General features: G+C 35.6%; 1 protein-coding gene across 2 annotated transcripts in view; it reads left to right on the top strand.

Moving 5' to 3' along the window:
- Positions 1 to 25,093, top strand: part of C3H8orf34 (chromosome 3 C8orf34 homolog) — a 376,732-nt gene that overhangs the window by 83,792 nt on the left and 267,847 nt on the right. For both annotated transcript variants that reach the window (XM_059166266.1, XM_059166265.1), the window contains exons 3-4: positions 4,257 to 4,388; positions 22,806 to 22,834. In XM_059166266.1, the coding sequence (XP_059022249.1) occupies positions 4,257 to 4,388; positions 22,806 to 22,834 (161 nt within the window). The remainder of the gene's footprint in view (positions 1 to 4,256; positions 4,389 to 22,805; positions 22,835 to 25,093) is intronic.

Genomic DNA, 25,093 nt, shown 5'->3' with positions numbered 1-25,093 from the left:
ATGAACCAGGGGAAGGCAAGGGTGAAATTTTATCTGATGCCTGAAATTTTGTCTTTTTTATTAAGAAGTGAGGTCGTTTGCTGAGGACAAGAGGGTTGGGATTTAAATTGTGAAAAGTCACCAAGGAAAAGGAGAAAATAGCTGGCAAAAGGAAAACAACAACAAAAAAAATGATGGAGGCAGTTCTGGGACCTCTCAGAAGTTGAAGACACAAATGACTCTTAGAAACCATCAGCACAGTTGTGATTTTCTCCAGCTGAGCCCAGAAGCAGTGGGAAGGGAGCAGAGCCAACAGTTTGAGGGACTGAGTGAGAATTGTGGTTGTGGCATGGCTAGGGTAGAGGTCAGAAGAACAGTTTTGCAGAGCAGTGAGGACATTTCTGAGCCATTTATTCAAGTGATCAAAGCACATGGTCTGGCATGAAAGGGTAGTGAGCAAGGATAGGAAAAGAATTAGGCAAAAAAGCAGATCAGAGAGCTGAAGAAAAAGAACTGTAGAAGGCTGGTGGTGCAGGAGTAGGTGCAATGAAAATCTGAGAGCAATTAGAAGGACAGTAGAAGGTGGTATTTGAGATAAAGATTTCTGAGGTGGGGTGAGTCCAGGTGATGAGGTGGTCCTGTTTGTAGCCTTAGTTGTGGGGTATCTTAATAATCAGGGAAGCGAAGCTTTTCAGAGTTAGGGAGGACAATGAAATATGAAACTTAATGCATGATTAGTCTGAGGATTAAGAAGATGAAATCAGGGGCACTTGGGTGGCTGCTTTCAGCTCAGTTCATGGTCCCAGTCCTGGTCCTAGGATCCAGGCCCTCCTGGAGCTCCGTGCTCAGCAGGATGCCTGCTTCTCCCACTTCCCCTGCTTGTGTTCCCTTTCTTGCTGTGTCTCTGTCAAGTAAATAAAATCTTAAAAAAAAAAAAAAGAAGAAGAAGAAGAAGATGAAACCAGGGTTGCATTCAAGTTGTTGAAAAGTCAAGGGAGACCATGCCAATGTTTTGAGTTCAGCTGTGGAGTAATCAGGAGTAGAGCAGTGACCACACTGAGGAGCAGTGAGTAGTGTAGACAGGCAGCAGTTACCACCAGAGAGGAGGGACTTCCAGCTTAACCCTGCTGGGCCAGAAAACCCAGCCCGTGGCTGGGACCACAGGGGGGAATGAACCCTCCATTCCAGTAAGCTGCAGAGGAGGGAATGTTCTTATGGAAAGAGTGAAGTCTCTTAAAACATGAAAGGAGGGGGTTCTTGAGAATAGAAGAGTGTTTGCTTGCTGTGGAATGTATGTCCCAGGAGGAGAAGGGGCAAAATTTTAGAAAGAAAGAGTGTGACAGGAGAGAAAAGGAAAGTATAGGGTAATTCTTAGATATGAATATAAGTGATGAAGTTATAATTTGGGTGACAGTATTAATGCCCGTTTACAGCTTGACTGCAGTTTAAAATTGTTTCCTCTAGTGCATGTTCTGATTAGCTAGAAATTATCTCAATAGTCAAAGTATTTTGGTATAGTATCTCTTGAAAATATCTAAAGTTGTCCTCTTATTGTCGTCAAATGTATCTAGCAACTCAGGACACATCATCATCTAAAAGTCTGCCATTTAATATTACTGTGCAGAAACGTGAAGTCTTCCTTATTTTTATTTTTTAGATATCTAGTTATTTTTCTTAAATACTTATGGAATTTGTTTTTTCTTTCTGATATTGACAAGTTTACTGGGAATATATCTCGATAATTATCTTTTTTCTTTAGATTTTTTTCTTATATTCAGTGAATCTTTTCAATTAGCAAATCCAGGTCTTCAGCCTAAAACTGTTTTCCTCTTGTGTACTTAGTTGTTGTTTTCATTATATTTGCTTTCTATTTCTTCTTCAGGAAGATCAGCTATGTGTAAATTGAGTTTGCTTTGCTGTTCTTCATTCCTCCCATTTCATTTCACATTATATTTGCCTTTCTTTGTTGACTAACTTCTGGGAAGATTTGTCAAGTGTGCTCTCTGTGTTACTGATATGATTTTCTGCAATATCAGTTTTTTCTCTCTGGCTTTGAAAACAAATTTAAATGTTGGTATTGCATTTTGGTTTACTGTCAGCATTTCCTTATCTTCTTTATTCATTTCTGTTTGTAGTTATATTTTATTGTAGACTAGTTGATTAACCTACCTCCTCTCACATTTCTTTTTGTTCCATAGAATCCATTTTCTTTATTTCTTTATTAAGAAGGCAATTAGCCATATTCTAAAATGTAAAGGTTTTTCAGGGTAAATTTTTCTAAACTATGAATTTTCTTTGTATCTTGAGTGTGGTGTTCTTGCTTTTCATATTGAAAAATTTTTTTTATAATTATTTTTTCCATTTATTCAAATTTAAATGAGGAGTATTCTATCTAGTTTTAGGTTTATCAATTAATAATATAGTTGGACTCTTCTTTGTCCCCTCAGGGTATAGCTCAGGACAATTTGGATCCCTTTCAAACATTTTAGAGAGAAAAAATCATGACTGCTCCTAAAATTCCATTATCAGTTAAATCCTATGGGTCTCTCCAATAATCATGAATAACTTTGTCTCACCTTGTATTTTACCAACTAAATACGAACAGTATCATTGCTAGATTATTTAAGTTAATGTGGATTTTTCTTCTAGCCTATAGTGGAAAAATTAAAAAGCTACAAAATCCAGTATGCTATTCCTCCCTTGTTCTTTTTAGCTGTTTTGTTTGTATCATGAAATGCTTTGTTTTATGATCAGGATTCCTTGTTCCTTTAGCTGTGTTGCATTAGAAGATATTATGGACCTAGGATGGATATAGAAAGACAGACTCTCCTAGAACAACAGAAACAAATGACTTTGATACAGCGGCAAGTGTCAGGGATGCCTAGAATTCTTCCAGTCCTTTTCTTATTTGCCTGTCTTTTGTCTTATTCCTGTCTGTGGAAATATGTCCTGCATTTTGGCAGACCACAGACCGATATTTCTGTTCCTAGAGTTTTAGAATATTTGTACCTCTTTTGGTATTGAATGGCATGTTAGGAGTTCAAAAAATTAGGTAACAGCTAGTTTAGTACAATCTTAAAATAACAATTTGGGGAATCCATATAATGTTTCATGATTTCTATTTGGTATTTACAAGTGGGTGGCTAGAGAAAGATTGGGGAGTCATTCATAAAGCTAGGATGATTTGACAACTTATAAATTTAAACAATAAGGCAGAAGGAAACTCTAAAGTTTAAGGAATGTCACACAGATGAAAGAGGAAGATGAGGAAGCAGTGAATGAGACAGAGAAGGAAGAATCAAATGGTTGATATAGAGATGAGGAGGATGTAGGGCCCTGAGTATAAAAGAAGAAAATATTCCACAAAGATAGGCCTGTCTAAAAATATGAAATGCTTGGCAAAGTTGTTGAGAGGGATGAATTCTTGGAAAGATCATTTAATTTGGAAATTGGTATGACTTTGACCACCTTTGAAGGGGAGCTATAATTGAACGAAGTTGGTTGAATTACCCTTTCTTTAATAGAGAAGTGGAAAAAAATGGGTGATTCTAGGGGAGGAATGTAGGTGACTATCAGTGGTTTAATATGTCTTAGTAAAAAATAGATAAGGTAAAATCAGATGAGTAAAATTTACATAAATGTTTAGTTGTTTTTATTTATTGTATTTATTTATTTATATATATATTTAAAGATTTCTCTATTTACCTTTGAGAGAGAGAGAGAGAGTGAGTATCAGGGGAGGGACAGAGGAAGAGAATCTTCAAGCAGGCTTCCCACTGAGCACAGAGCCCTGCACTTGCCCCATCCCACCGCCCTGAGCTGAAACCTAGGGCGGGTTCTCTGAGGGACTGAGCCACCCAGGAGCCTAGTTGTATTCATTTACATTAGAATACAGTGCTTCATTCCATAATACGCATTTAAAGAATGTTATTTTAAGTAATGGTAATCCATGCCTTAAAGAGCCATACTAAAAGCCTTTCACAGTTTAACATGGTCTTCATCATATTAATATACAAATTGAATCACATCAAATTCAAAACTAAAATCTACAGGAGAAATTAAGCAAGAAATGCTCTTGAATACTTGCATTATTTTTGATGTGAGGTGAACTATAGTTTTTGCCAGGCATATCTAATGACTTCACAGATTTAGTTTTTGATCAATCTTGAAATCATTTATCGTTGAGTTTATATCAATCTTGAAATCATTTATCGTTGAGTTTATATATATATATATATATATATATATATATATAGTTTGTTTGTTTGTTTTAACAGAACATAAAGGAACAAGAAGGGATTTCAGAAGTTATGATAAGCCTTGGCAATTAAGTGCAAAGAAGCCTAAAAAGTCAAAAAGTGACCTTGCTGTGTCTAACATTTCCCCACCATCACCAGAATCCAAATCATGTAAGGAATTTTGTCATTCAAATATTACTTAATGTATGTAAGTATGTATTATTAACGAAATGAAGAAAAGGTAAGAATTGAAGTCAAACTTTTTATGATATTTCTGGCTATTAATCCTAATGAATGTCATGTTCATTTCAGCATTATACACACACTCATATGCTCAAGCATGTTTAATTGATTTAGACCTTCTTGAGTATAATAGTCTTTTAAGAATATAAGCTGCCTGGAGCAGGTTCCTTGCCTGTCATGTTCAGTTGCAGCCTTGTATCACATTCAAGGCAATACTAGACCTACATTTAATAAAGTACATTTAATAAAGCAAATTAAATCTTTTAGAGGGGAAGGAAAGGATATTTATATTAAAAAAATTTAACAAAATTTAAATTTTTAATCCTTTTCTCTTCTTAGCCCCCTCAAATTCTACTTCCTCAGAAATAGTTTGTATATTTTCACATCTTTTGAAATAGTTTGCATCTTTTCACATCCTTTTCTTTGTACAACTAGCATATAAAGTAAGTGTGAGTTGATTTGCCTTATAAAACTGGCTTTAGACTATACACATTCTTCAGCAATTTGTTTTTATTATTTTAGAATGTGTTGTGGGTATATCTTCATGCTAAACTTAGATATAAATTATACTTTTTAAGAAGTGTATACTGTAGTATGCTGTGAATGTGCCATAATCTATTTATTCCCCTGTGGGAGAATGGTTAGATTGATTATAGAGTTTTGCCTCCACAAACTACTACCTGAAATAAATGAATATCTTGCAATTTCTGATAAAATAAACAACATACCACATAAATATAGGTGTTCTCACTTCTTTATGATAATTCACCAGCTGTAAGATTACTGGGTCAGAGGGTCTGTGTATTTTTACTATTTCCTATTTCTTTTTTATAAGTAAATATTTCCAATTACTTTTTTAAAAGGGGCAGAAAAAATATTTTGGTAGTCTGAGATTGCCTTTGGCATAGCATTACCATATAGATATTTAGTTTAATCAAAACAAAAAAATACGGTTTGAAAAGTGAAGTAGTATTATAGGCTTCTAATATAGAGCCACTTTTTAACTCTTTTAGATTTTCCTTTTGGTACACAAATGTACATATCCAAACATACAAGTTGCTTACATAGTTCCCTTTTTTACTTTTTAAATTTGAGGCATCATCTCTTGACCTCCTTCTAAGACATTGTGGTTTCATACCTCAGGCCCATTTTGTCCTCACAGTACAATCATGCAAGTATTTCAAATATTGAATATATACTACACAACGATGTTGTATTAGCCATAATTTCAAAGTAGGACCATAGATATGCAACTATTAATTTGTTTCTAGAACTTATAATTGTCTTGTTTTTCTATTTGCTTTGTTTTCTGTGTACCCCTCGCTAGTGTTTCACCAAACCTTGCCTTAACATATTCAGCACTCAATATGATCAAATAAATCAAGTAATTCTAACTTTGATCTTACTTTATTTTATATTTTATTTCATTAAAAAAATTAGAGACCTTTCTTCTGCAGCCCTTTGTCTTCTTGCTCTATCATGGCTTCTTGGTTTTTAGCATTTTTCTTAGCTGTGTTCTGAGACCATGCTTCACTGCCATCCTGAGGATTCTCTTTTCCTCCTTCTTGTGGAGGACCATCTGTCTCCTGTCTCCACATCTCCTTTCCACTTTTAGGTTTATTTATTCATTTTGATGGCACACCTTCACTACAGGTTTTCTGAACAAGAATGATTGCAAGACAAATATTTGAATCCTTATAAATAACTTGATTAGTTCCTCAGTTGGGTATAAAATTCTAAGTTAGAACTGATTTTCAGTTGGAATTTTGAAGGAATTTCGTCTGTGTCTTCTGGGGCAAGTATGGCTATTAAGAAGTCTGAGGAGAACTTGATTGCTGTTTCTGTCCCTGAAAGCTTTTAGGATCTTTTTCTTTTTTGCCACTGTTGTAAAATTTGGGGATAATATGGTTTGCATTGTTTAGGCCATTTAATGGATCCTTCCAATCTGAGAAATGGGGTTTTATGTCCTTATTGCTTTGGCGTTTGTCCTCCTTGATTGGAGCTTGAGTGTTGAAATGTTATGAAATAGCCACCTTTTTGGGCATCTCTCTCCTCAGGGACTAGATTTCGGTATTCTCTACTTTGCTAGATACAGTTACCATTCCTCAATTTATACTGCTTCTTCAAAAAAAAAAAATGCTATTTCTTGCCTTATAATGTCTTCTCTTCTTGTTTGTGTAATAATTTGACCCAAACAAAATTTAATATACTTTTATTAGGAATGTGGGGGAGGTGAAGGGAGATGTGTTCTGTCTTCTCTTTTATCAGAAGATAGCAAAATGTCTAAAAAATATATACTAATTGCTTATGAAGAAATTAGAAATTTTTAAGCTACTAGATGATGATATAAAATATACTTTGCTTGTATGTTTCCCCTAAGTTACAGAAGTCACTAACAGTAAACAGTGCTTGAATTTTCTTTTTTCTATAAATAGTCACACTTCCCTTTTACGAGTTCAGTTAAAACATTTCTTAAAGTCCAGCTTCATAACTTCCCTCTGTTTGCCCATAAGGAAACTATTTCCAAAACAAACATTTTTATTCTGTACATTGATCTTGATACAGTCTTTCACATAATGATGAATAGTAAATTTTTATCATTATGTAGCATGCTTATGAAGTAATCATTTTTTTTAAAACATAGTGCCAAGGTCAGTAGATCATCCTAAGTGGAACTGGCGAATTAAACCACAAAGCCGTGATTTTGATGAATTGAACCACATCCTTCAAGAGAGCAAGAAGCTGGGAAAAGCCCTTGAGAATCTCTCTCGAAGTAAGTTCATTTACTTGATTATAATTGAAATTCCTAACCATATTAAAGTAGAAACATTTATTACTAATGCCAGGAACCCATTTCCAGCATCCTCATAATTACATGAGAAGTTGTAAGAGAGTGCATGAGATTGGAAATGAGGATTGATCTTGCATTTTCCACATGCTCCTGGGAAGACAGGTATAGAGAGTAGGAGGAGCCATTTGACTCCAGTCTCTCTACCAGTTCTCTGTTATGCAGGTTAGTTGCACACATACAATGGTATCTTACTCACTCTTCTCTTTTGGACCTGATTGTTCTGTGTCATCCTAAAAAGTAAACACACCTATTGCCTCCATGAGTATTTGATGTCTCTAAACTTTTTTAAAAAATTCTTTATTTAAATTTAGTTACATATCATATATTATTAGTTTAAGTGGTAGAGTTAAGTGATTCATCAGTTGCATATAACATCAAGTACTTGATACATCAAGTTCCCTCTTTAATGCCCATCACCCAGTTAACCCATGCCCCACCCACCTCCCCTCTGGTAAACCTCAGTTTTTGTTTTTATTTTAAAGATTTATTCACTTATTTATTTATTTATTTATTTGACGGGGAGAGAGAGAGAGAGAGGGACAGAGGCAGAGGGAGAAGCAGTCTCCCTGTTGAGCAGGGAACCCGATTTGGGACTTTATCCCAGGACCCTGGGATCATGACTTGAGCCAAAGGCAGACACTTAACTGACTGAGCCATCCAGGCACCCCCTCAGTTTGTTTATTACAATTAAGAGTCTCTTACGGTTTTACCCCATTTTTATCTTATTTTATTTTTCTTTCCCTTCCCCTATGTTTATCTGTTTTATTTCTTAAATTCCACACACGAGTCAAGTCGTATGGTATTTTTCTTTCTCTGACTGATTTATTTCACTCAGCATAATACCCTCTAGTTCCATCCATGTCACTGTAAATGGCAAGATTTCATTCTTTTTTATGATTGAATAATATTCCCGTGTGTATGTGTGTGTATGTATACCACATCTTGTTTATCCATTCATCTGTCAGTGGGCATCTGGGCTCTTTCCATAGTTTGGCTATTGTGGACATTGCTGCTATAAATATTGGGGTGCATGTGTCCCTTGGAATCACTATTTTTGTATCCTTTGGATAAATATGTAAGAGTATAATTGCTGGGTCATAGGGTATTTCTGTTTTTAGCCTCTTGAGGCACCTCCATGCTGTTTTCCTGAGTGGCTACACCAGTTTACATTCCCACCAACAGTGTAGGAGGGTTCCCTTTTCTCTGCATCCTTGCCAATATGTTGCTTCCTGATGTGTTAATTTTAGCCATTCAGACTGGTGTGAGTTGATATCTCATTGTGGTTTTGATTTGTATTTCCCTGATATCATTGATATCTCTAAACTTCAAATGGTAGCAACTGGGGCACATTCTTCTTAAGAATCCTTTCAGAACCCAGCAGCATACTTTTCTGTAAAAATAATGATTCTGTAATACAAGGCCTAGGTTATAGGTTTTGCTCTGCCACTTATTAATAACCTTGGGTAAATCATTAAACTTCTAATGAGCCTTGGTCCTCTCATCTCCAGAGAAGGAAAACATAATTCTGTTTCCTTTTTCTGGTAGGTGTGAAAGTTTAAAAGAATATACTTCAAGTAAAAGCTTTTAAATATTACTATCATGAGAGTAGGCTATCGAATACTTGATTTGATAAATGCATTCTATATATGTAGACATACATATATATATCTGTGGTTTTAGTAATGAGTTCAGAGTATTCCTACCTTTCTCTGGTTCTTAAATATATCTCAATTTTAAGATTAGATGCCTTTAGAAGCACATTAATGCCATGGTCTCACTAAAATTTTCTTTTGCTGTCATGAAATATTAAAAATTCTTAAATAGAAAATAGCACACTAGCTTGTTCTAGTGGATTATATTTTAAGAGCTATATGTTTCTTTAGGTAGCACAATTTTACTAGTTTTATGATGTATCAAAGTTAAAAATGCCTGGGGGGATGAAAAAATTGGGTGAAGGTGAGTGGGAAATATAGGCTTCCAGTTACAGAATGAATAAATCATGGGAATAAAAGGCACAGCGTAGGGAAACAAAAAAATAAAAAATTTCCCCTTGGTATATTTTGACAGAAATAGTGTATATATCATATGTGTATATAATATATGTATATTTGTATTTTGTAGTAGGTTATAATTATACATATTTGCACATTATATTTTACTATATTATAATTTTATATATAGAAAAAGGTTGAGTTTTTTCATACATCTTAGTGCAAAACTCACTAGAGCCTTTTTGAACTTTTGTGTGGTGAACCCATGTCACAAGTTAATTTGCCCTATGGTAAGATCTTATAATTTTTCAACTAAGTTTTTAATTTTAATTCCAGTATAGTTAACATATGGTATTATATTAGTTTCAGGTGTACAATATAGTGATACAACAGTTCTATATGTTACTTAGTGCTCATCATATGTGTACTTTTTAATCCCCATCACCTATTCACCCATCTTCCTCCCACCGCCCTCTGGTAACCATCAGCTTGTTCTCTATAATTAAGAGTCTGTTTCTTGGTTTATCTCTCTTTCTTTCTCCTTGTTCATTTGTTTTGTTTCTTAAATTCTGCATGTGAGTGAAATCATATGGTATTTGTCTTTCTCTGACTGACTTATTTCACTTAACATTATATGCTCTAGTTCCATCCATGTTGTTGTAAATGGCAAGATTTCATTCTTTTCTATGGCTGAATAATATTCTATTGTATATATACACCACATCTTCTTTATCCATTCATCTATCAGTGGATACTTAGGCTACTTCTATAGTTTGGCTGTGGCAAATAATGCTGCAGTAAACAGGGATTATGTATCTTTTTGAATTAGTGTTTTCATATTGTTTGGGTAAACTCAGTTGTAGGATTACTAGATCATATGATAATTCTATTTTTAATTTTTTTGAGGGCCTCCCTACTGTTTTCCACAGTGGCCGAGCCAGTTTGCATTCCCAACAGTGTACAAGGGTTTCTTTTTCCTGCACATCCTCACCAACACTTGTTGTTTCTTGTGTTTTTGATTTTAGCCATTCTGACAGGCATGAAGTAATATCTCATTATGGTTTTGACTTGTATTTCCTTGATGATGAGTGATGGTGAGAACATTTCCACATGTCTGTTTGGCCATCTGGATGTCTTCTTTGGGGAAATATCTGTTCCTGTCTTCTGCCCATTTTTAAACTGGATTATTTATTTTTAGGGGGCTGAGTTTTATAAGTTCTTTATAGATTTTGGATACTAACCTTTTGCAAATACTTTTTCCCATTATATGAGTTACCTTTTAGCATTGTTATTTCTTTAGCTGTGCAGAAGCTTTTTATTTTAATGTAGTCCCAATAGTTTATTTTTGCTTTTGTTTCCTTTGTCTCAAGAGACCTTTCTAGAAAAAAGTTGCTACAGCTAATGTCACAGAAGTTACAGCCTGTGCTATCTTCTAGGATTTTTATGTTTTCAGTTTTCATATTTAGGTCTTAATCCATTTTGAGTTTATTTTTGTGTATGGGGTAAGAAAGTGGTCCACTTTCATTCTTTTGCATGAAGCTATCCAGTCTTACCAGCGCCATTTTTGAAGAGATTGTCTTTTTCCCAGTGCATAGGATCTTATAATTTTGCCATTAATAGACATCTTCTGGTTGAGATTCAAGAAGGCCCAGATTTTGGCTAGATTTATTTTTGGAAGAAATAATCATAAATTGAGTACAGCTTATTACTATATTATGTTCATGAAATAAGTCTTACCCTATTAAATGTCAAAGGTTTTTATTAATGTGTATAAATCTTACCCCTTTGGGCAGAGCCTGTGGCTCTTCATAGCCTCTCAATTTATATAAAAACATGAGTTTTAAAATGATTGAGGAATATGCCTAATTATTACACAGATCTACAAATAGCATATTAGTCAATTTTTGTTCTTTGAAATATAACTGCCTTACAGAGACTTGTTATATCATTGTTAATTGGCAAGAAAATATTTGGCCTGTTCCTAAGACTTCTAATGAAGGAGTTGGATTGCCTTTCACTCATCTATTTACCAAGATGTGGAGCAGAAATACCAAGGTTCAAGCAATGGTCTGTCCCAAGAAAACCTAGGGTGTGACCTTGTAGGTGGTACCTAGCAACTTATTCAGACTTAAATTCTCTGTTCCCTCTTTCTTGACAGGATTCAAATAGTAACAGGAAAGACTAGATATTCTCTCCAGTTCACAAACAGGATTTTTGTTTTAGTAGCAATTGTATCATGCTTCTTTTTCCTAGCTTTTTGCAAACCTTTCAATGTAATGCTTTATCTTAAAGTCAGTCAGGAGCTATGTAATTCTTCATGCTATGATTTTCTTAAAAGGTAGATCTGCTAGAAAAACTTGCAGTGGCTTGTAATGCGGCTTGGTCATGATGTGTTGTGCCTGGATCCCTCCCTTTGCAGCATTTTTGAACATTGTTTAAACATGACTTTCTCATTCTAGGAGCCTGGACTCCTGCCCTTTCCTTCAAATGTTTGTTTCCATCTGACTTTCAAGTAGTGAGGAAAACTGCTTCTAAATAGGGAAATTGGGAAGATACAAGACCCTCATATCCCTAAATACTGTAACTCTTCTAGTGGCTGTGATTGAAAGGCCTTAGGGTAGTATCTTTCTCAGTGCATTCTATTAGGGCCCATCATCTTATTACTGGTGTGTTAATCTCAATCAGTTAGTTAAGGTGATGTCTGTCAGGTTTCACCACCATTAATACTTTTCCTTTTCGTAGTTAATAAATATCTTAGGAGAGATACTTGAAAACAAAATATCATGTTTCTTTTTCACACTTTTACCTAGTAATCTCAGCATCCATTGGTAAATCTTGCCTGAAACAGTTATTATAGGGGTTTTCTAAAACATAGTGCTTCTTTCATTCCTTTATTCATTGTAATTCTTCTTTAATGGAGAGAAGGAAAATGGACTTATAATCACCCCCAGAATAACAGTGTCTATTCATCTTTGGTCATGACTGGTCATATTTCTGTAATATTCAGATATGCATTGGATATTAATATGGATACATGTGGATATATGTATATGTAGATATGGGTATAAATGTGAATATAGATATAAGCATTTCTCTTTGGATATTGATGTAAAAGAATAAAATACATATTCCAAAATTAATCCACACTGATTTTTCTTGGTTTTGAATATGCTAAATTTGCCAGGTTAAATTTACTTAATAGCTTTTTCAAGAAACCACGGTCTAAAAGGGACAGATTTGTTAAGAGGTTTTGATATTTCTCTTCTACCTACATTTTCTATGCCTACTCTCTACATGGGTGAAAGACATCTTCTAAAACATAGCAAAGTATCTCCAGGGATTTGTGCTTCAGTAGAAGTATGAGATAGCATTAGTAGTAATTATTGCTTTGCAATGGTCTAGTGTCCATCAAAATAAATAATTTTTCTCCCTAGAATGCCTTGTGGGAATAAGGACAAGTGTATATATAATTAATAATTTTAGGAATCTTTTCCAGAGATGAAAGAAAGAGTAGTGCACTTGTATTATGTCTTGTATTAGATAAATGTCTTGGATTATATATGTATTATGTTATTCTGAATCCTTCTCTGTTGAATAACATCTCATTTAACTATACTTCAGTCACACACATACACACACTTATGTACACATGTGTCTGAGTTTGTAATTAAACTGTAAATTCAGTCATTGTTAGGTACACATTTTTCAAAGTGTTTTTTAAGATATTATAATATTATATACTCTATGCTGTCTGAGTTCTATCCTTTTTTGAGACCACAGTGTATATCACATAGAATAGATGCAGGTGTTGCTGTGGGAAATGTCATGGGTCCTGCACTGCCCTTTACTTGCTTGCAGTTGTGAGTATACCATTTGTCCTCCTTCCTCAAGTTTCCTCTTCATTAAAATGAAGTAATGTATCCCTGATTACCATCAAGAATCTCTCCAGTTTTCACAAGTCTTTATTTTAATGATCAGTAATTTATATTCCAAAGTTAAATTGTGTCCATGACTTATAGCTTGTGGTTCAACTTCCTTGCATTCTTTTTTTTTAATTTTTTTTTTAGATTTTGTTTATTTATTTGAGGAGAGAGAACACATGAGCAGTGGGGAGGGCCAGCAGGAGAGGGAGAAGCAGACTTCCTGTTGAGCGGGGAGCCCAATGTGGGACTCAATCCCAGGACCCTGGGATCATGACCTGAACCAAAGGCAGATGCTTAATGACTGAGCCACCCAGGCACCCAACCCACTTGCAAACTTTCTAGCTCTTTGTTATCCTTACTCTGATCTTCCTGCATTGTGACTTTCAGTATACAGGAATATCTCTGTTGTATTCTCCCCTCATTCTTTTTGATCTTTTTCCCTCACCTCTGCTCTCCCTCTTGCCCTGCCCAGACTGAACTCTGGGCCAGTTTTAATCAGTATCCTCTTTCCAGATTGTTTCCATCCTTCTGTTGTGTCTCCTTGTCAAATTCCCATCTTTGAATAAGTGCTGCCATCTTCAGCTCCACTTCACCAGTAAGGCTGAGAGCTCTAGGGAGGAATGGCAGGGCCCATGAACACTATCCTACAAATTCTTGGTTTTCAACACTGTTACTTATCTTGGTCAGTCCTTCCCTTTTTATCCTCTTCTTGCAACTATGAAAAACCCACACAATAATCTGCACACCTCTATTTATTCCCTGTCTCACTGTTTTAGCAATTAGCTTTCCTCTAACTTTAGAGAAAAGCTTAATTGTGGAATGCGTAGAATGTGTTCTCCTCTACCATCTGCATACGTAATTACGTCCACGTCTATTCTGCCCTTCTTTCATTATCAACAGAGAAGGTGTTTCTCTTGTTTAAGGCTTTCCAAGCTTTCCACCCATGATGCTGATCCCAGTTCCTGCCCAGTATTCTGAGATCTTATTCCATTAGTTGCTTTGTCTTTTCTTTATGTGGAAATCTTTCCAATTCTAGTCCCCCTAATAGTAGTTTTGTGGCCATAGGAAAATTGCTTAACCTCTCTTTGACTCAGTTACCTTTTCTGCAAAATTGCAGTAATAATGGCTCCTATTTCTTAAGGTTTTTGTGAAGATAAAATGAGATGTTGTGTCTCTAAAGAGCTTCACATGGTGCCTGGTATATCATAATTGCTAATTAAAGGTTAGATATTATATTTCTATTACTGTGTAACAAATTACCACAAACTTGTGGCTTTAAAAAATAAAAAGTTACTATCTTATAGTTTCTGTGTCTCAGCAGTACAGGTGTGGGTTAGCTGAATCCTCTGCTCTGGGTCTAGGTAAGCTGAAATTAAGGTGCTGGTTCATGCTGTGATCTCATCTGAGGCTTCATGGTCTCTTTCCCTGCTCATTCAGGTCATTGGCCAAATGTAGTCCTTGCTAGATCCCTGTTTTCTCATTGGCTATTGGCCGGAGATTGCTCTTAAAAACTAGAGGCCATTCTCAGGTTCTTGCCTTGTGATCTTCTCGTAATGGTAGTTCAGTACTACTTTTTTGAGTGTACTGGGGAGCATCTCTCTGAAAGCATCTTTGAGTGTACTGGGGAACATTCTCCCTGAAAGGCTCACCTGACTAAGTCAAGGCCATCCAGGATAATTTCTCTCTGATTTACTCAGTTAACCAGGGAGTAACCAAGTTAGGAGAGTGATATCCTTTCATATTTGATGGTCCCATCATGCAGACTCAAAGAATTACACAGGTGTGTACGTTGGGGGCCATCTTAGAATTCTGGTTACCACATATATTATTAGTATTACTACTGTTTATCCCTAATAGCCTATAACATGCTCCAGCTAAGCATGGCCCAACAGAAATGTAATGTGAGCCACATGTGATTTTATATTTTCAAACAGGCACATTACAAAAAAGCAAAAAGAAGTCTATGAAATTAATTTTAATAAAATATTTTATTTAACCTACTATATCCAAGTTATATATGGTAAAATATTTTATTTAACCTACTATATCCAAGTTATATATGGAATACAAGCTTAACTTGTATTCCATATAATTATTATTGGCTTTTTTTTTTTATACTGAGCCTTCAAAATCAGTTGTGAATTTTAATGTACATCACATCTCAATTTGCGCTAGCCAAATGTTCAGTAGACACGGGATGAGTGGCTACCATATTGGATACCACAGCTCTCATTAATGTTAAAAACAAACTCATAAAAACTCTTCTCTCGAATTTGAGTTACCTCATGACATTATCAGAATTCTTCTTCTTCTTTCATACAAATTTTCAAAAAATAAATAATGAACACTCATTATTTCCACTTGTTCATCTTCCTTTCCTCCCTCAGTGTGGCTGTGTGATTGCACCTATCATTCTGTTGAAACCTTTCTCACTATGGTCACAAACTGAAGCCACATTGTCAAACTGAATGAATACTTTTCCAGTCTTCATCTTACAAAATTGCTCTGGTAGTTTTAACACCATTGATTATTCTGTTCTTTCTTCAGATGCTCATCTTCTACTTTCTGGGACCTGGCTCTTATTTTCTTGATCCTCTTGGATGCCCTTCACACCATTTCTTGTAGGCTTCATTCCAGTGCTCTTCTTTCTTCCTGGCCACTTTAAATGCCGTTCCCACCTGTCGTCTTCTGTTCTTTCAAATGCTGTCTGTTTCCATTGTTATCCTCCCTCATAGTTTTAACTATGACCTCTACACAGCTAAGTCAGATGAATATATTGCCCATCCAGACTGTTTATACTTTATATAAAATGTTCGAAGTGTATCTCCTCTTGGATATCCCACTGCCATCTAAACTCAGTGTATCCAAATAGATCATTCATCTCTCTTAAAACATGACCTCTTTTCTGCATACCATTCTTCAAGTGATGGCACCATTGCTTACCAGTTCACCCAAACTGGAACCCTTAGAGGCTCCTTTCTCTTCCTTGCTGTTCATAAATAATCAGTTGCCAAATTTTGTTCATTTTTCCCTCTATCTTGGGTTTGATTCTATTCATCCCTATTAGTACTCCCAAGTTCACACTCAGCATCACCAACCAGATCATTGGTTTATCCATTCAGCATGTTCTATTTTGTTCCATTTCATTCCTGTCCTGGGACAGAGAACAGATGCAATCCCTGCCCTTACTGAGCTTACTGAGCCCTTATTACCTTGCAATAACCTTATGTAGGGTAGTCTCATGGCCAAAATCTCTGTGGCTTAATACAATACAAGTATTTTCTTACTCAGGAAGTAGCCCGACGATGTGTGCTGGGGATGCAGACTGCTTCCATCCTGCTATTCTGCCATCTTGAGTATGTGACCTCCAAGGGTCCTGCTGAAGGGGGAGATTTCTAATGCCTAGGGGTAGAAGTGTAGTGCATTACATCTGACCACAATGCACAACTAGCTGTAAATAAGGCTGGGAAATGTAATCTAGCTTGTGTGTACAGGTCCTCCATGGAAATGGTTTGAGGAATGAATAACCAGTCTTGCCCACACTCTTGTTTCTCAGTTCCTCCAGTACCTCACTGTGATCATTATGATGGATCTAAAGTGAAAACCTGACACCCACTTCTTGCAGATATTCAGTGTCTCCTTAAAACCTCAGAGAAGATGCCAAGTGATCTGACCCTTAATCCTGTCTCCGGTGTCACTCTCATGACTAGCCATTTATGTACAAGCAACATGGGAGTTTTTCACACTTACTGAAGTTCTTCCCATTTCATATACTTCCTTACCCTGTCCCTGTACCCTCACATGCCACTGTCACTTCTCTCCAGGGCTTCCATTTCCACCAAGTCACTCCTATTCCTCCCTCAGCTCAAATACCACTTCTTTCGAAATTATTTCCTTTTGCTGCCCTTCTATGGACTGGATTTGGTGGCCCCTTTTTGTGCTTCCATATTTTTCTCTGAACACTCTTCTTTGTTGTTATCTGCTTTTCACTCATCTCCACTCTACATCTGCCCTTCCCCAGCACGTAGCACATAACTCAGCTATGATGTGCTGAGTGCCACCTGTGATTCCATTTCTTCCTGATCCCTCTTCTCTGAGACACCTCCCTTACCCTTTCTTCACTGCAGAGTTACTTCCTACTTTTCTATGTGTGGTCCTTTGATATCAGTTGATGGGTTTGGTATTTGTAGATTTGATTTGTTTGCTGAGCTCTTTGGCTTTGACTGTGGCTTATCTATTTAAGGAGTTATGCTTAAAAAATAGATAGATAAGTGAGTAGGTAAATAACAAACTAAAAGTAACAGAGCAGTAGTTCTGTATTATATGACATTGGTCAACAGAATCTTTTTCTTAGAAGAGTTCTGTTTCTAGGGTAGCAGGGCTTCCAGCATTTTCCAAGCCCAAGGCTTTTGCTTCTTTTGGCAGTTTTCTCTTAAGTGAGGCAGCAATAGGATGAATATCTTTAGTCCATCCAGACATCAGTCTACAGATTGCAGTTCATGAGAAACACTGACTGGAACTTTTCCAAGGAAAAGAGCCCAGCTGTTGAAAGGACAGAAGACAGATATTTATGCTTTGTGACTGATAATAGCAATCTGGACTCCGCCAAGAAAAAAATCACAAATGACTTTTTTAGTTTGTCAATCATGAACATACCAAGAGGTCTTGTCTGACAAACAGCCTGAGGAGTTAGAGGATGACAATCTGTGAATGAGAATGGAAGCAGATAAATAGAGAACTGTTTGTCCATTCATTGCCATATAGATTTATCCAGTCTTCATACATTATAAGATGGTTAACATGGGCACTCAGACCTCAAGTTCACCTTTTAGTAGGAGGGATAAGTGTGAAAAGCAGAATTTCACAGCCTTCTAAAGGTCCTTAGGAGGGCCTATGGGAGTGTAAAAGAACCTCCAACAAAGGGGTTTAGGCCCGTTTGATCGAAACTATGTCTGAATGGAGTCTAGAAGGATAGAAAGGTAAAGCTAAGGTAAAAGAAGAATGAAGATGTGTAAAGCTAAGGTAAAAGAAGAATGAAGAGAGAGAAGCATGTATGTAAGAGGAAAATTTTGTACCTTTGTTGCATAAAGGATGAAGTGAGTAAGAAAGGCTATGAAGAAGGAACAAGTGTTTTTATAGTAAGGAGATGGGTAGGGGCCTAATGAAAACCCTGAAAATTTGGAATTATCCTTGAAAGAGTCAATTAATCAAGGATAAAGGCTGGAATGTGTTTCTAGAACAAGACTCCACAAATTCTGAGCAGGGAGCCAAATCTAGCCTGTGGTCTTTGTAGCCCATGAGCTAATAAATATATTTCTTACATTTTTAAAGGTTGTTTTTAAAAAAAGAAGAAATATATGGATATGACACAGACCATATGTAACTTTAAAATCCTGAAGTATTTACTATTTAACTCCTTACAGAAAATTTTTCCCAACTTTTTTCTTTGGTAATGATACTGAAGATAGAATCCCTCACTTTGTACTAGGAACTCCCTTTGCTCTAAGAGCAGTTAGTAACCTATCTAAAGAGTGTTTTAATTGGCAAATGGTCAGGTATAGGTCTGAGGTATCAACAGTGTTCAATTTATTGGTATGTGTAATACTTACATAGGTATTTGCTCTAACACTGTGCAACCCGTGGTAGTATCCTGGGACACTAACTCAAAAAGTAATCCCTAATTTGTAACATTTGTCAATTTCCATGCTGTAAATATGCCTAATGTGGTTTATTTCAGGCTACCAATTAGTACTCAATGAGAAGTTGGGAAGAAATGTGCAGAATTGGTTCTCACAAGCTAGTTTTGGACCAGTTTGGATATCTTCCATAGGGAAACATTTTGGAGAAATAGCTCATTCCATTTCATACAATATGAATTTTCTGACCTACCCTCATGGATTAATTACACTGACTAAGCTGTAAAGACTCTTGAAAATTTTCTCCTTCCATTTCTGTTAGCTACAACTGAATTTTATCTGTAGGGCTAAGTTGATACCTGGGAAGATGCACATTATGGTAAAGCAGATAGCTGTGGTTTTTTTGATAGAGCACAACTCACATTCGGAAATGTGAGAACTGTGTTTTGGCATTAATTTCTGATACCACCGAGACTTGTTTGGGGATTAGAATAAATGGAAATGCCCATAGGCTGAAGGACACAAATGAAATTCATCCAGATGGGCTTGCACTACAGCAGAACCAGGAAGCCACCTCTGATATGCCTGCTGGAGCCCTTGCTTCTTTATCTAGAAGAGAAGCTTAGTTTCTGAGGGAACTCATTTTCCGCAGTTTCTTATGGGCAGCCCACTTTTATAAGGTGGACACCCATTGCCACCCTAAGCCAAGCCTCTTTGGCTACTCTGATAGTAGAGTGTTTCCTGTAAGGTATTGGTGTGACTTTTAGGAAGACCACATTATGCCAGTGTGCATTGAGAGTCCCACAATTAGGTTGCTGGAGGGGGTCTGGGTGAGAGGGATAGGGTGGCTGGCTGATGGATGTTGGGGAGGATATGTGCTATGGTGAGTGCTGTGAATTGTGTAAGACTGATGAATCCTAGACCTGAACCCCTGAAACAAATCATACATTATATGTTAATTAAATATATAAAAGCTGTATTTGTTGAAAAAATAAATAATAAAAATAGAAGGAAATAAAAAATCCCACAATTAAACTCTAGGCTTTCTTTCCTTACAACATATTATAGCAACCCACTATATTTTTTCTTGCATATTTTCCAGGGTATTTTCTCTGTTCCCCACTTCTCAGCTTCTATAAACTGAAAAAATATGACTTAAGATACAGTGGCTCTTAAGAGTTAATGAAATGGCCAAAAATTGTTATTCTTCTCTCAGGGAATATCTGTGAATGCTCTTCTAGGCACTAGGAGAAAAATCCTGGCTCTTCAATGTGAATTGTTCTCATCACGGCTTCATGCTTCTGTAAAGGAGCATTTCTTTAACATTCTTTCAACTGCTTTTAATCAGTTCAAGCTTTGATTAAAAATGAAATAACAAAAAGTGAAAAATTTCCAGGCAATTTGATATAAATAATAAGAAGTGGAAAGAATTATATATATAATAGAGTGGAAATTCATTTAGGTAATTTCTTGGGCAAATTCATCAAAATATGTAAATGTTAGGAAAATATAATAGTAGGTATTTGAACAAAATATGTAAGGCCAAACACCTGGAACAATTAGAGGTATAATTCCTTTCCCAAATGAAGTTTCCTGTTTACCTAGTTTGAGTTTTATTCTGGGACCTGTCACTTCATCATTCTTTAATATCTCTTCATAGCAACCTTCTCTTTATAGCCAGTTTTCACTGGCAAATATTTCTTTGTCTTGCAAAAAAGCTCCTGATGCATGCTAAAATCAAGAGTAATGGACCATGAACAGAGGCTGCAAAGAGTTAGCTCATAAGTGTCGGGTATTCTCACTATTCAAAGGCCTTTTGACTTACTTGCTTGTTCTTGGCTACATTCTAGATAGGTGAAGTATTACTATTATCTTTATGAATAATGGGTTAAATAAATATGAGGGGTAAAAAACTTAAGGATCAACTGAATGCTTTCTAACAATCGAATGAGAAAATTCATTGCAGGGCCAAGGGCATTAATGCAGAAAGTTGAAAAAATCAAGAGAGTTTAAAAAATTCGAGTCACTTGAATCATGCATTATTTAATTCTAAATATCTAAGCTTTATTACTTTGGATGAGAAAAGAGTTTTTTTTTTTTAATATATCTTTGTTCTCTCTTTTTAAAAATAGACTAAGTCTCTTAAATATTTGTTTTTATACCATATGTTCAATTTTAATCTTGAACTCATTGGAAAGGAATGCTTCTTTAGTACTATAATAAATGTAAATACAAGCATTTAAAATATGTATTTGGCTTCTATAAACCAGAATAATGTATTTTAAATCATCCATAGACTATGACATAAACTACTTGATACTCTGAAATTCCTATATTAGCTTGAAATTGGAGTCATCTCTTTTCGCATAGTGACACATAAAAATTCTTAGTTACCAATAACTTTTACCAAAAAATTATTTCATAGAGTACTGTGATGAAGAATGTGTCTCAGATACATTTGTGTTTTAGTTTTATCTACAAGGGGAAGTGTCAGGCAGCTTACCGAAATGAAGTAGGGCATCTTTTTCTACTTTGTGTATAATTGATTTAGTGATTTCAGTGGAGAGCGAAATAATATATAGCAACCAACAAAGTACTGGCATTCTGTACAGACATTCTGCACCTGATAAGGTGAGGGGATTTTTACTCAGACTTATTTTCTTGCTACTGTTTGCAGGTTCTTTTCTCCAACCCAATTCATTCGTTCTTAGGTTTTATTTATAGCCTGCTGAACGTTGGCTACAATCTGTTTTTATTTTCTCTGTGTTTCCTTTGACTTCAAACCTTAGGACTTTCCTTGTCTCTTGGCCCATCCTACACTGGAATTTGACACCAGCTTCCCTTTACCCCATGCCTCAAACCTGAGGGCTAACTGGGCCTGCTCCTGGGCCTGCTCCTATGGCTGCTGTCCAGCTGCAGGCAAACTATTGTTCAAAAAAGAAGTGAGGGGATGTGAGGATGAGGGCTTTCGTCTGACACGTCGCGGTTGAAATGCCCACAGGAATTCAGCGACCAGGTCAGGAAGGTCTATGCTGGGGATAAAGATTCGCTGGTCATCACCATATAGAGAAATAAAAATGTCATTGGTATGAGTTAGATTACCACGGGAAGTATATTAGTGAAAAAGAAAGACAGCTCAGCAAAGAACCCCAGGCATTTCAGGGAAGGACTCCCTACCCCCAAAGAAGAGGACTCCTGTGAAGAAGACAAAGAGAATGAAGAGAGAGGGCAGCATTTCAAGGAGGAGAATGAGGTTAAAAGAGCCTGATATCACAAAGAAACAAGTTAAGGATGAAAACTTTTTATGTTGCTGACTTAGACCAATTTTGGAGGAATAGTAAAGACAGAAATTAGACTGATACACAGTGAGAAATGTGTGGATGATTTGAAGGCAAACTTGTGAGGAGGAGTCAGTCATTCATCCACTGGCTCAAGAAGCTGTCAGCCTAAAGGAATGTGGGGCAAATTCCTTAAGCTTTGTTGTCTGTGTTTTCAGCTATAGAATAAGGGAATTAAAATAAATGATCTCCAACCACTATTCCTCTATAATATTTTATCACTCTAGCAGTCTAAATCAATTCTTCAGAAGGAACAAAATTGTAACATGCTAAGCTGTATTGATTGTCATTATAACATAAAGACAACATCTCTACACTTGTCTTTGCATGTTTGCTCTGCATTTCACAATCTGCAAGCAGTATAGTACTTGTTTTGTTTTTGTTGCACATTTGCACTGTTCAACACTTTGTGCTGTTATAGTTGACTTAAATTCCTAATTTTTTAGTAGAAAGGATATACCACATTATCTTGAAGCGCTACTAAAAGCCAAAAATTGACTGGCAAATGTACTAATTTTACAAATGGAACTTTTACTTTTGTTTCTAACATTGGGTTGTTCAAGACTGCTTCTAAAATTTTTTTTATACATCTCTTTTGAATCCCAGGTATTGCAATTTCAGATGAACTTGATAAGGTAAGTTGAAAAGAAAATATAGAATTTCCATTTTAATTCACTGTCTAAATGAAAGACTTTCTGAAACATAAAAAGTGTTCAAGTATAATTTATTAGTGCTAACTTTTCAAAACTTTCAGTTACATGCTTTGATTCTTTTATGAAAGTTATTGCATGAAGGCTCTATATCACTACTCTTTAGAGTCAGGAGTTTTAGAGTTTGGTTAGAGAAAACTGAATCACTGAATCACTATACTGAAAAAAGGAAAACTAATAATATATTATATAAAGTATATTTTTCTTGTATCTGATGATGAAGGTGAGGATATGGAAGACACTTGTACTTTTTTATAGCTATTCTTTGGAAACCTTACTCAGTTGTTTTGCTTTTAAATTCCAAGATGCGAAGAGAATATGATGGTGCCTTCGCCGGGGTGATAGTTGTGAAGGTGGTGAGAAGTGACATAATTAGGAATATATTTTAACACTTGTGTCAGTAGAACTGGTTAAGTGTATCCGATGTGGGGAGTTGTAGAAGAAATCAGTCAGTGATGATTCATTCCTGGGTTTGGGAGAGGAACAACTAGATAAACTGTAGTGGCGTTTACCCAAATTGGAAAAACTGGGGAAAAGCAGACTAGGCTGATTGCAGTAACATTAAGAATTCTCTTTTGGTTTGTTTATTTTGAGTTGTCTGTTAAGCATATTTATATGCGCTATTACTCATGAGAGATTTGACTTAGTTATACATTTAGGAGTCATTGGGATAGAAGTACTCATTTTTGTTCTGTTTGGTTTTGTCTCGGGACCCCTCTATGCTCTTATGACAGGGACCTCAAGAGCCTTTAGTTAGTGTACATCTATCAGTATTTACCATGTAAGAAATTAAGGCTACTAAAAAATTTACATGTTGTTTATTTTAAAAATAACAGTGATAAAACCATTATATTAACAAAGATAACATTTTTTATGGAAAATACTTTATTTGCCAAAACAATGTATTTGTAAGAATATTACATTATTTACATTTTTTGAAAGTCTCTTTAATGCCTGGCTTAATTGGAAACTTCTGAATTTTCATAACTACTTCTGTACTCATTGTGTTATGATATGTTGTTTCAGCTGAAAAAAAACTGATTTCAGATATGTAATTGGAAAAGGGCAAAGCATCTAGAAATAGCCATGAATATTTGGTGAATATTGACCCAAATATCTCTTGAAACAGAAGATATATTATAGCTGGCTTGATGGCTAGACACATAGAAAGACAATGATAGAAAGTACTGCACAAAAAATGGAATTCTATAAATCATTACATTTTAAAATAATAATCTATAATGTAATAATTGTATTATTTTTACAAATACAATAAAGTCACTACTCTTCTATTCTAAATAGGATTATACCTTTTGAATTTTGTCCCCTAAAAATACATTGCTATTTGACTAAATAAGTTAAATTTATCAATATACTTTTAAGTATTGGGTTAATAAACCATCATATTTAAAAATTAATTTATATATGTACAACTCTGGGCAAAACTAGACTTTGACGAAAATAATAGTAAGTAGAAAAAGTGGCAGATGTGGTCTCTTGGCTTTGTCCTGCTTTTCTAGTCTTCTTCCTCTGCGTGTCCATCATTGACTTTGCCCCAGCTGGTCTCTTTCTTACACCATGACCTTCCTTACAGAAATTTCATACACCCTGCTCCTTCATTTTTATTCTGGTTCACTTAAAGTACAAAGACCTCATCATCTCTATTTCTAGGTTCAGTTGCTCTTTCCAGTATATTCTGCAAAGCCCCGGCTGCCTGATCAATAAATGAGCTTGTATGATTTTGCTTGGCCCTTGTCCTTGCTTTCTTCTGGGTTCTAACTAGCAGTGGAGTTCATGTCTACACCTTTTTGGTGAGCTAAAGAATATAGAAATTGTTCTTTCAACTGAAAATGGATTTCACCCTCACCCTCAGGGGTTGCCATGTTACTTGATCCTCAGGACACATCCATACCGAAACCCTCTCTCTTCCAAGTACTAGCTGAGAGGAGTTTCTATTTAACTACATTGCATACACTGCTGATTTTCATTTACTTACCTGATATTCCTATTTTTGAAGACTTCATGGAAATTGCTGAAATTTATTACAGATTTAGTATTTTTTATTTTTATTGGGAAGATGTCAATAATTGTAATAAGTAAACTTTTATTTAAAAATACTTATTTTGGTGTAAAGAAATTGTTTCCATTCTCATACCTAACTTTTTAAGAGTTCCAGATAATGAA

The sequence above is a fragment of the Mustela lutreola genome, chromosome 3 (assembly GCF_030435805.1).
Source record: "Mustela lutreola isolate mMusLut2 chromosome 3, mMusLut2.pri, whole genome shotgun sequence".
NCBI lineage: Eukaryota > Metazoa > Chordata > Mammalia > Carnivora > Mustelidae > Mustela > Mustela lutreola.
Note: the sequence above shows the minus strand (reverse complement) of the source record. Positions and strands in the feature narration are given on the sequence as shown.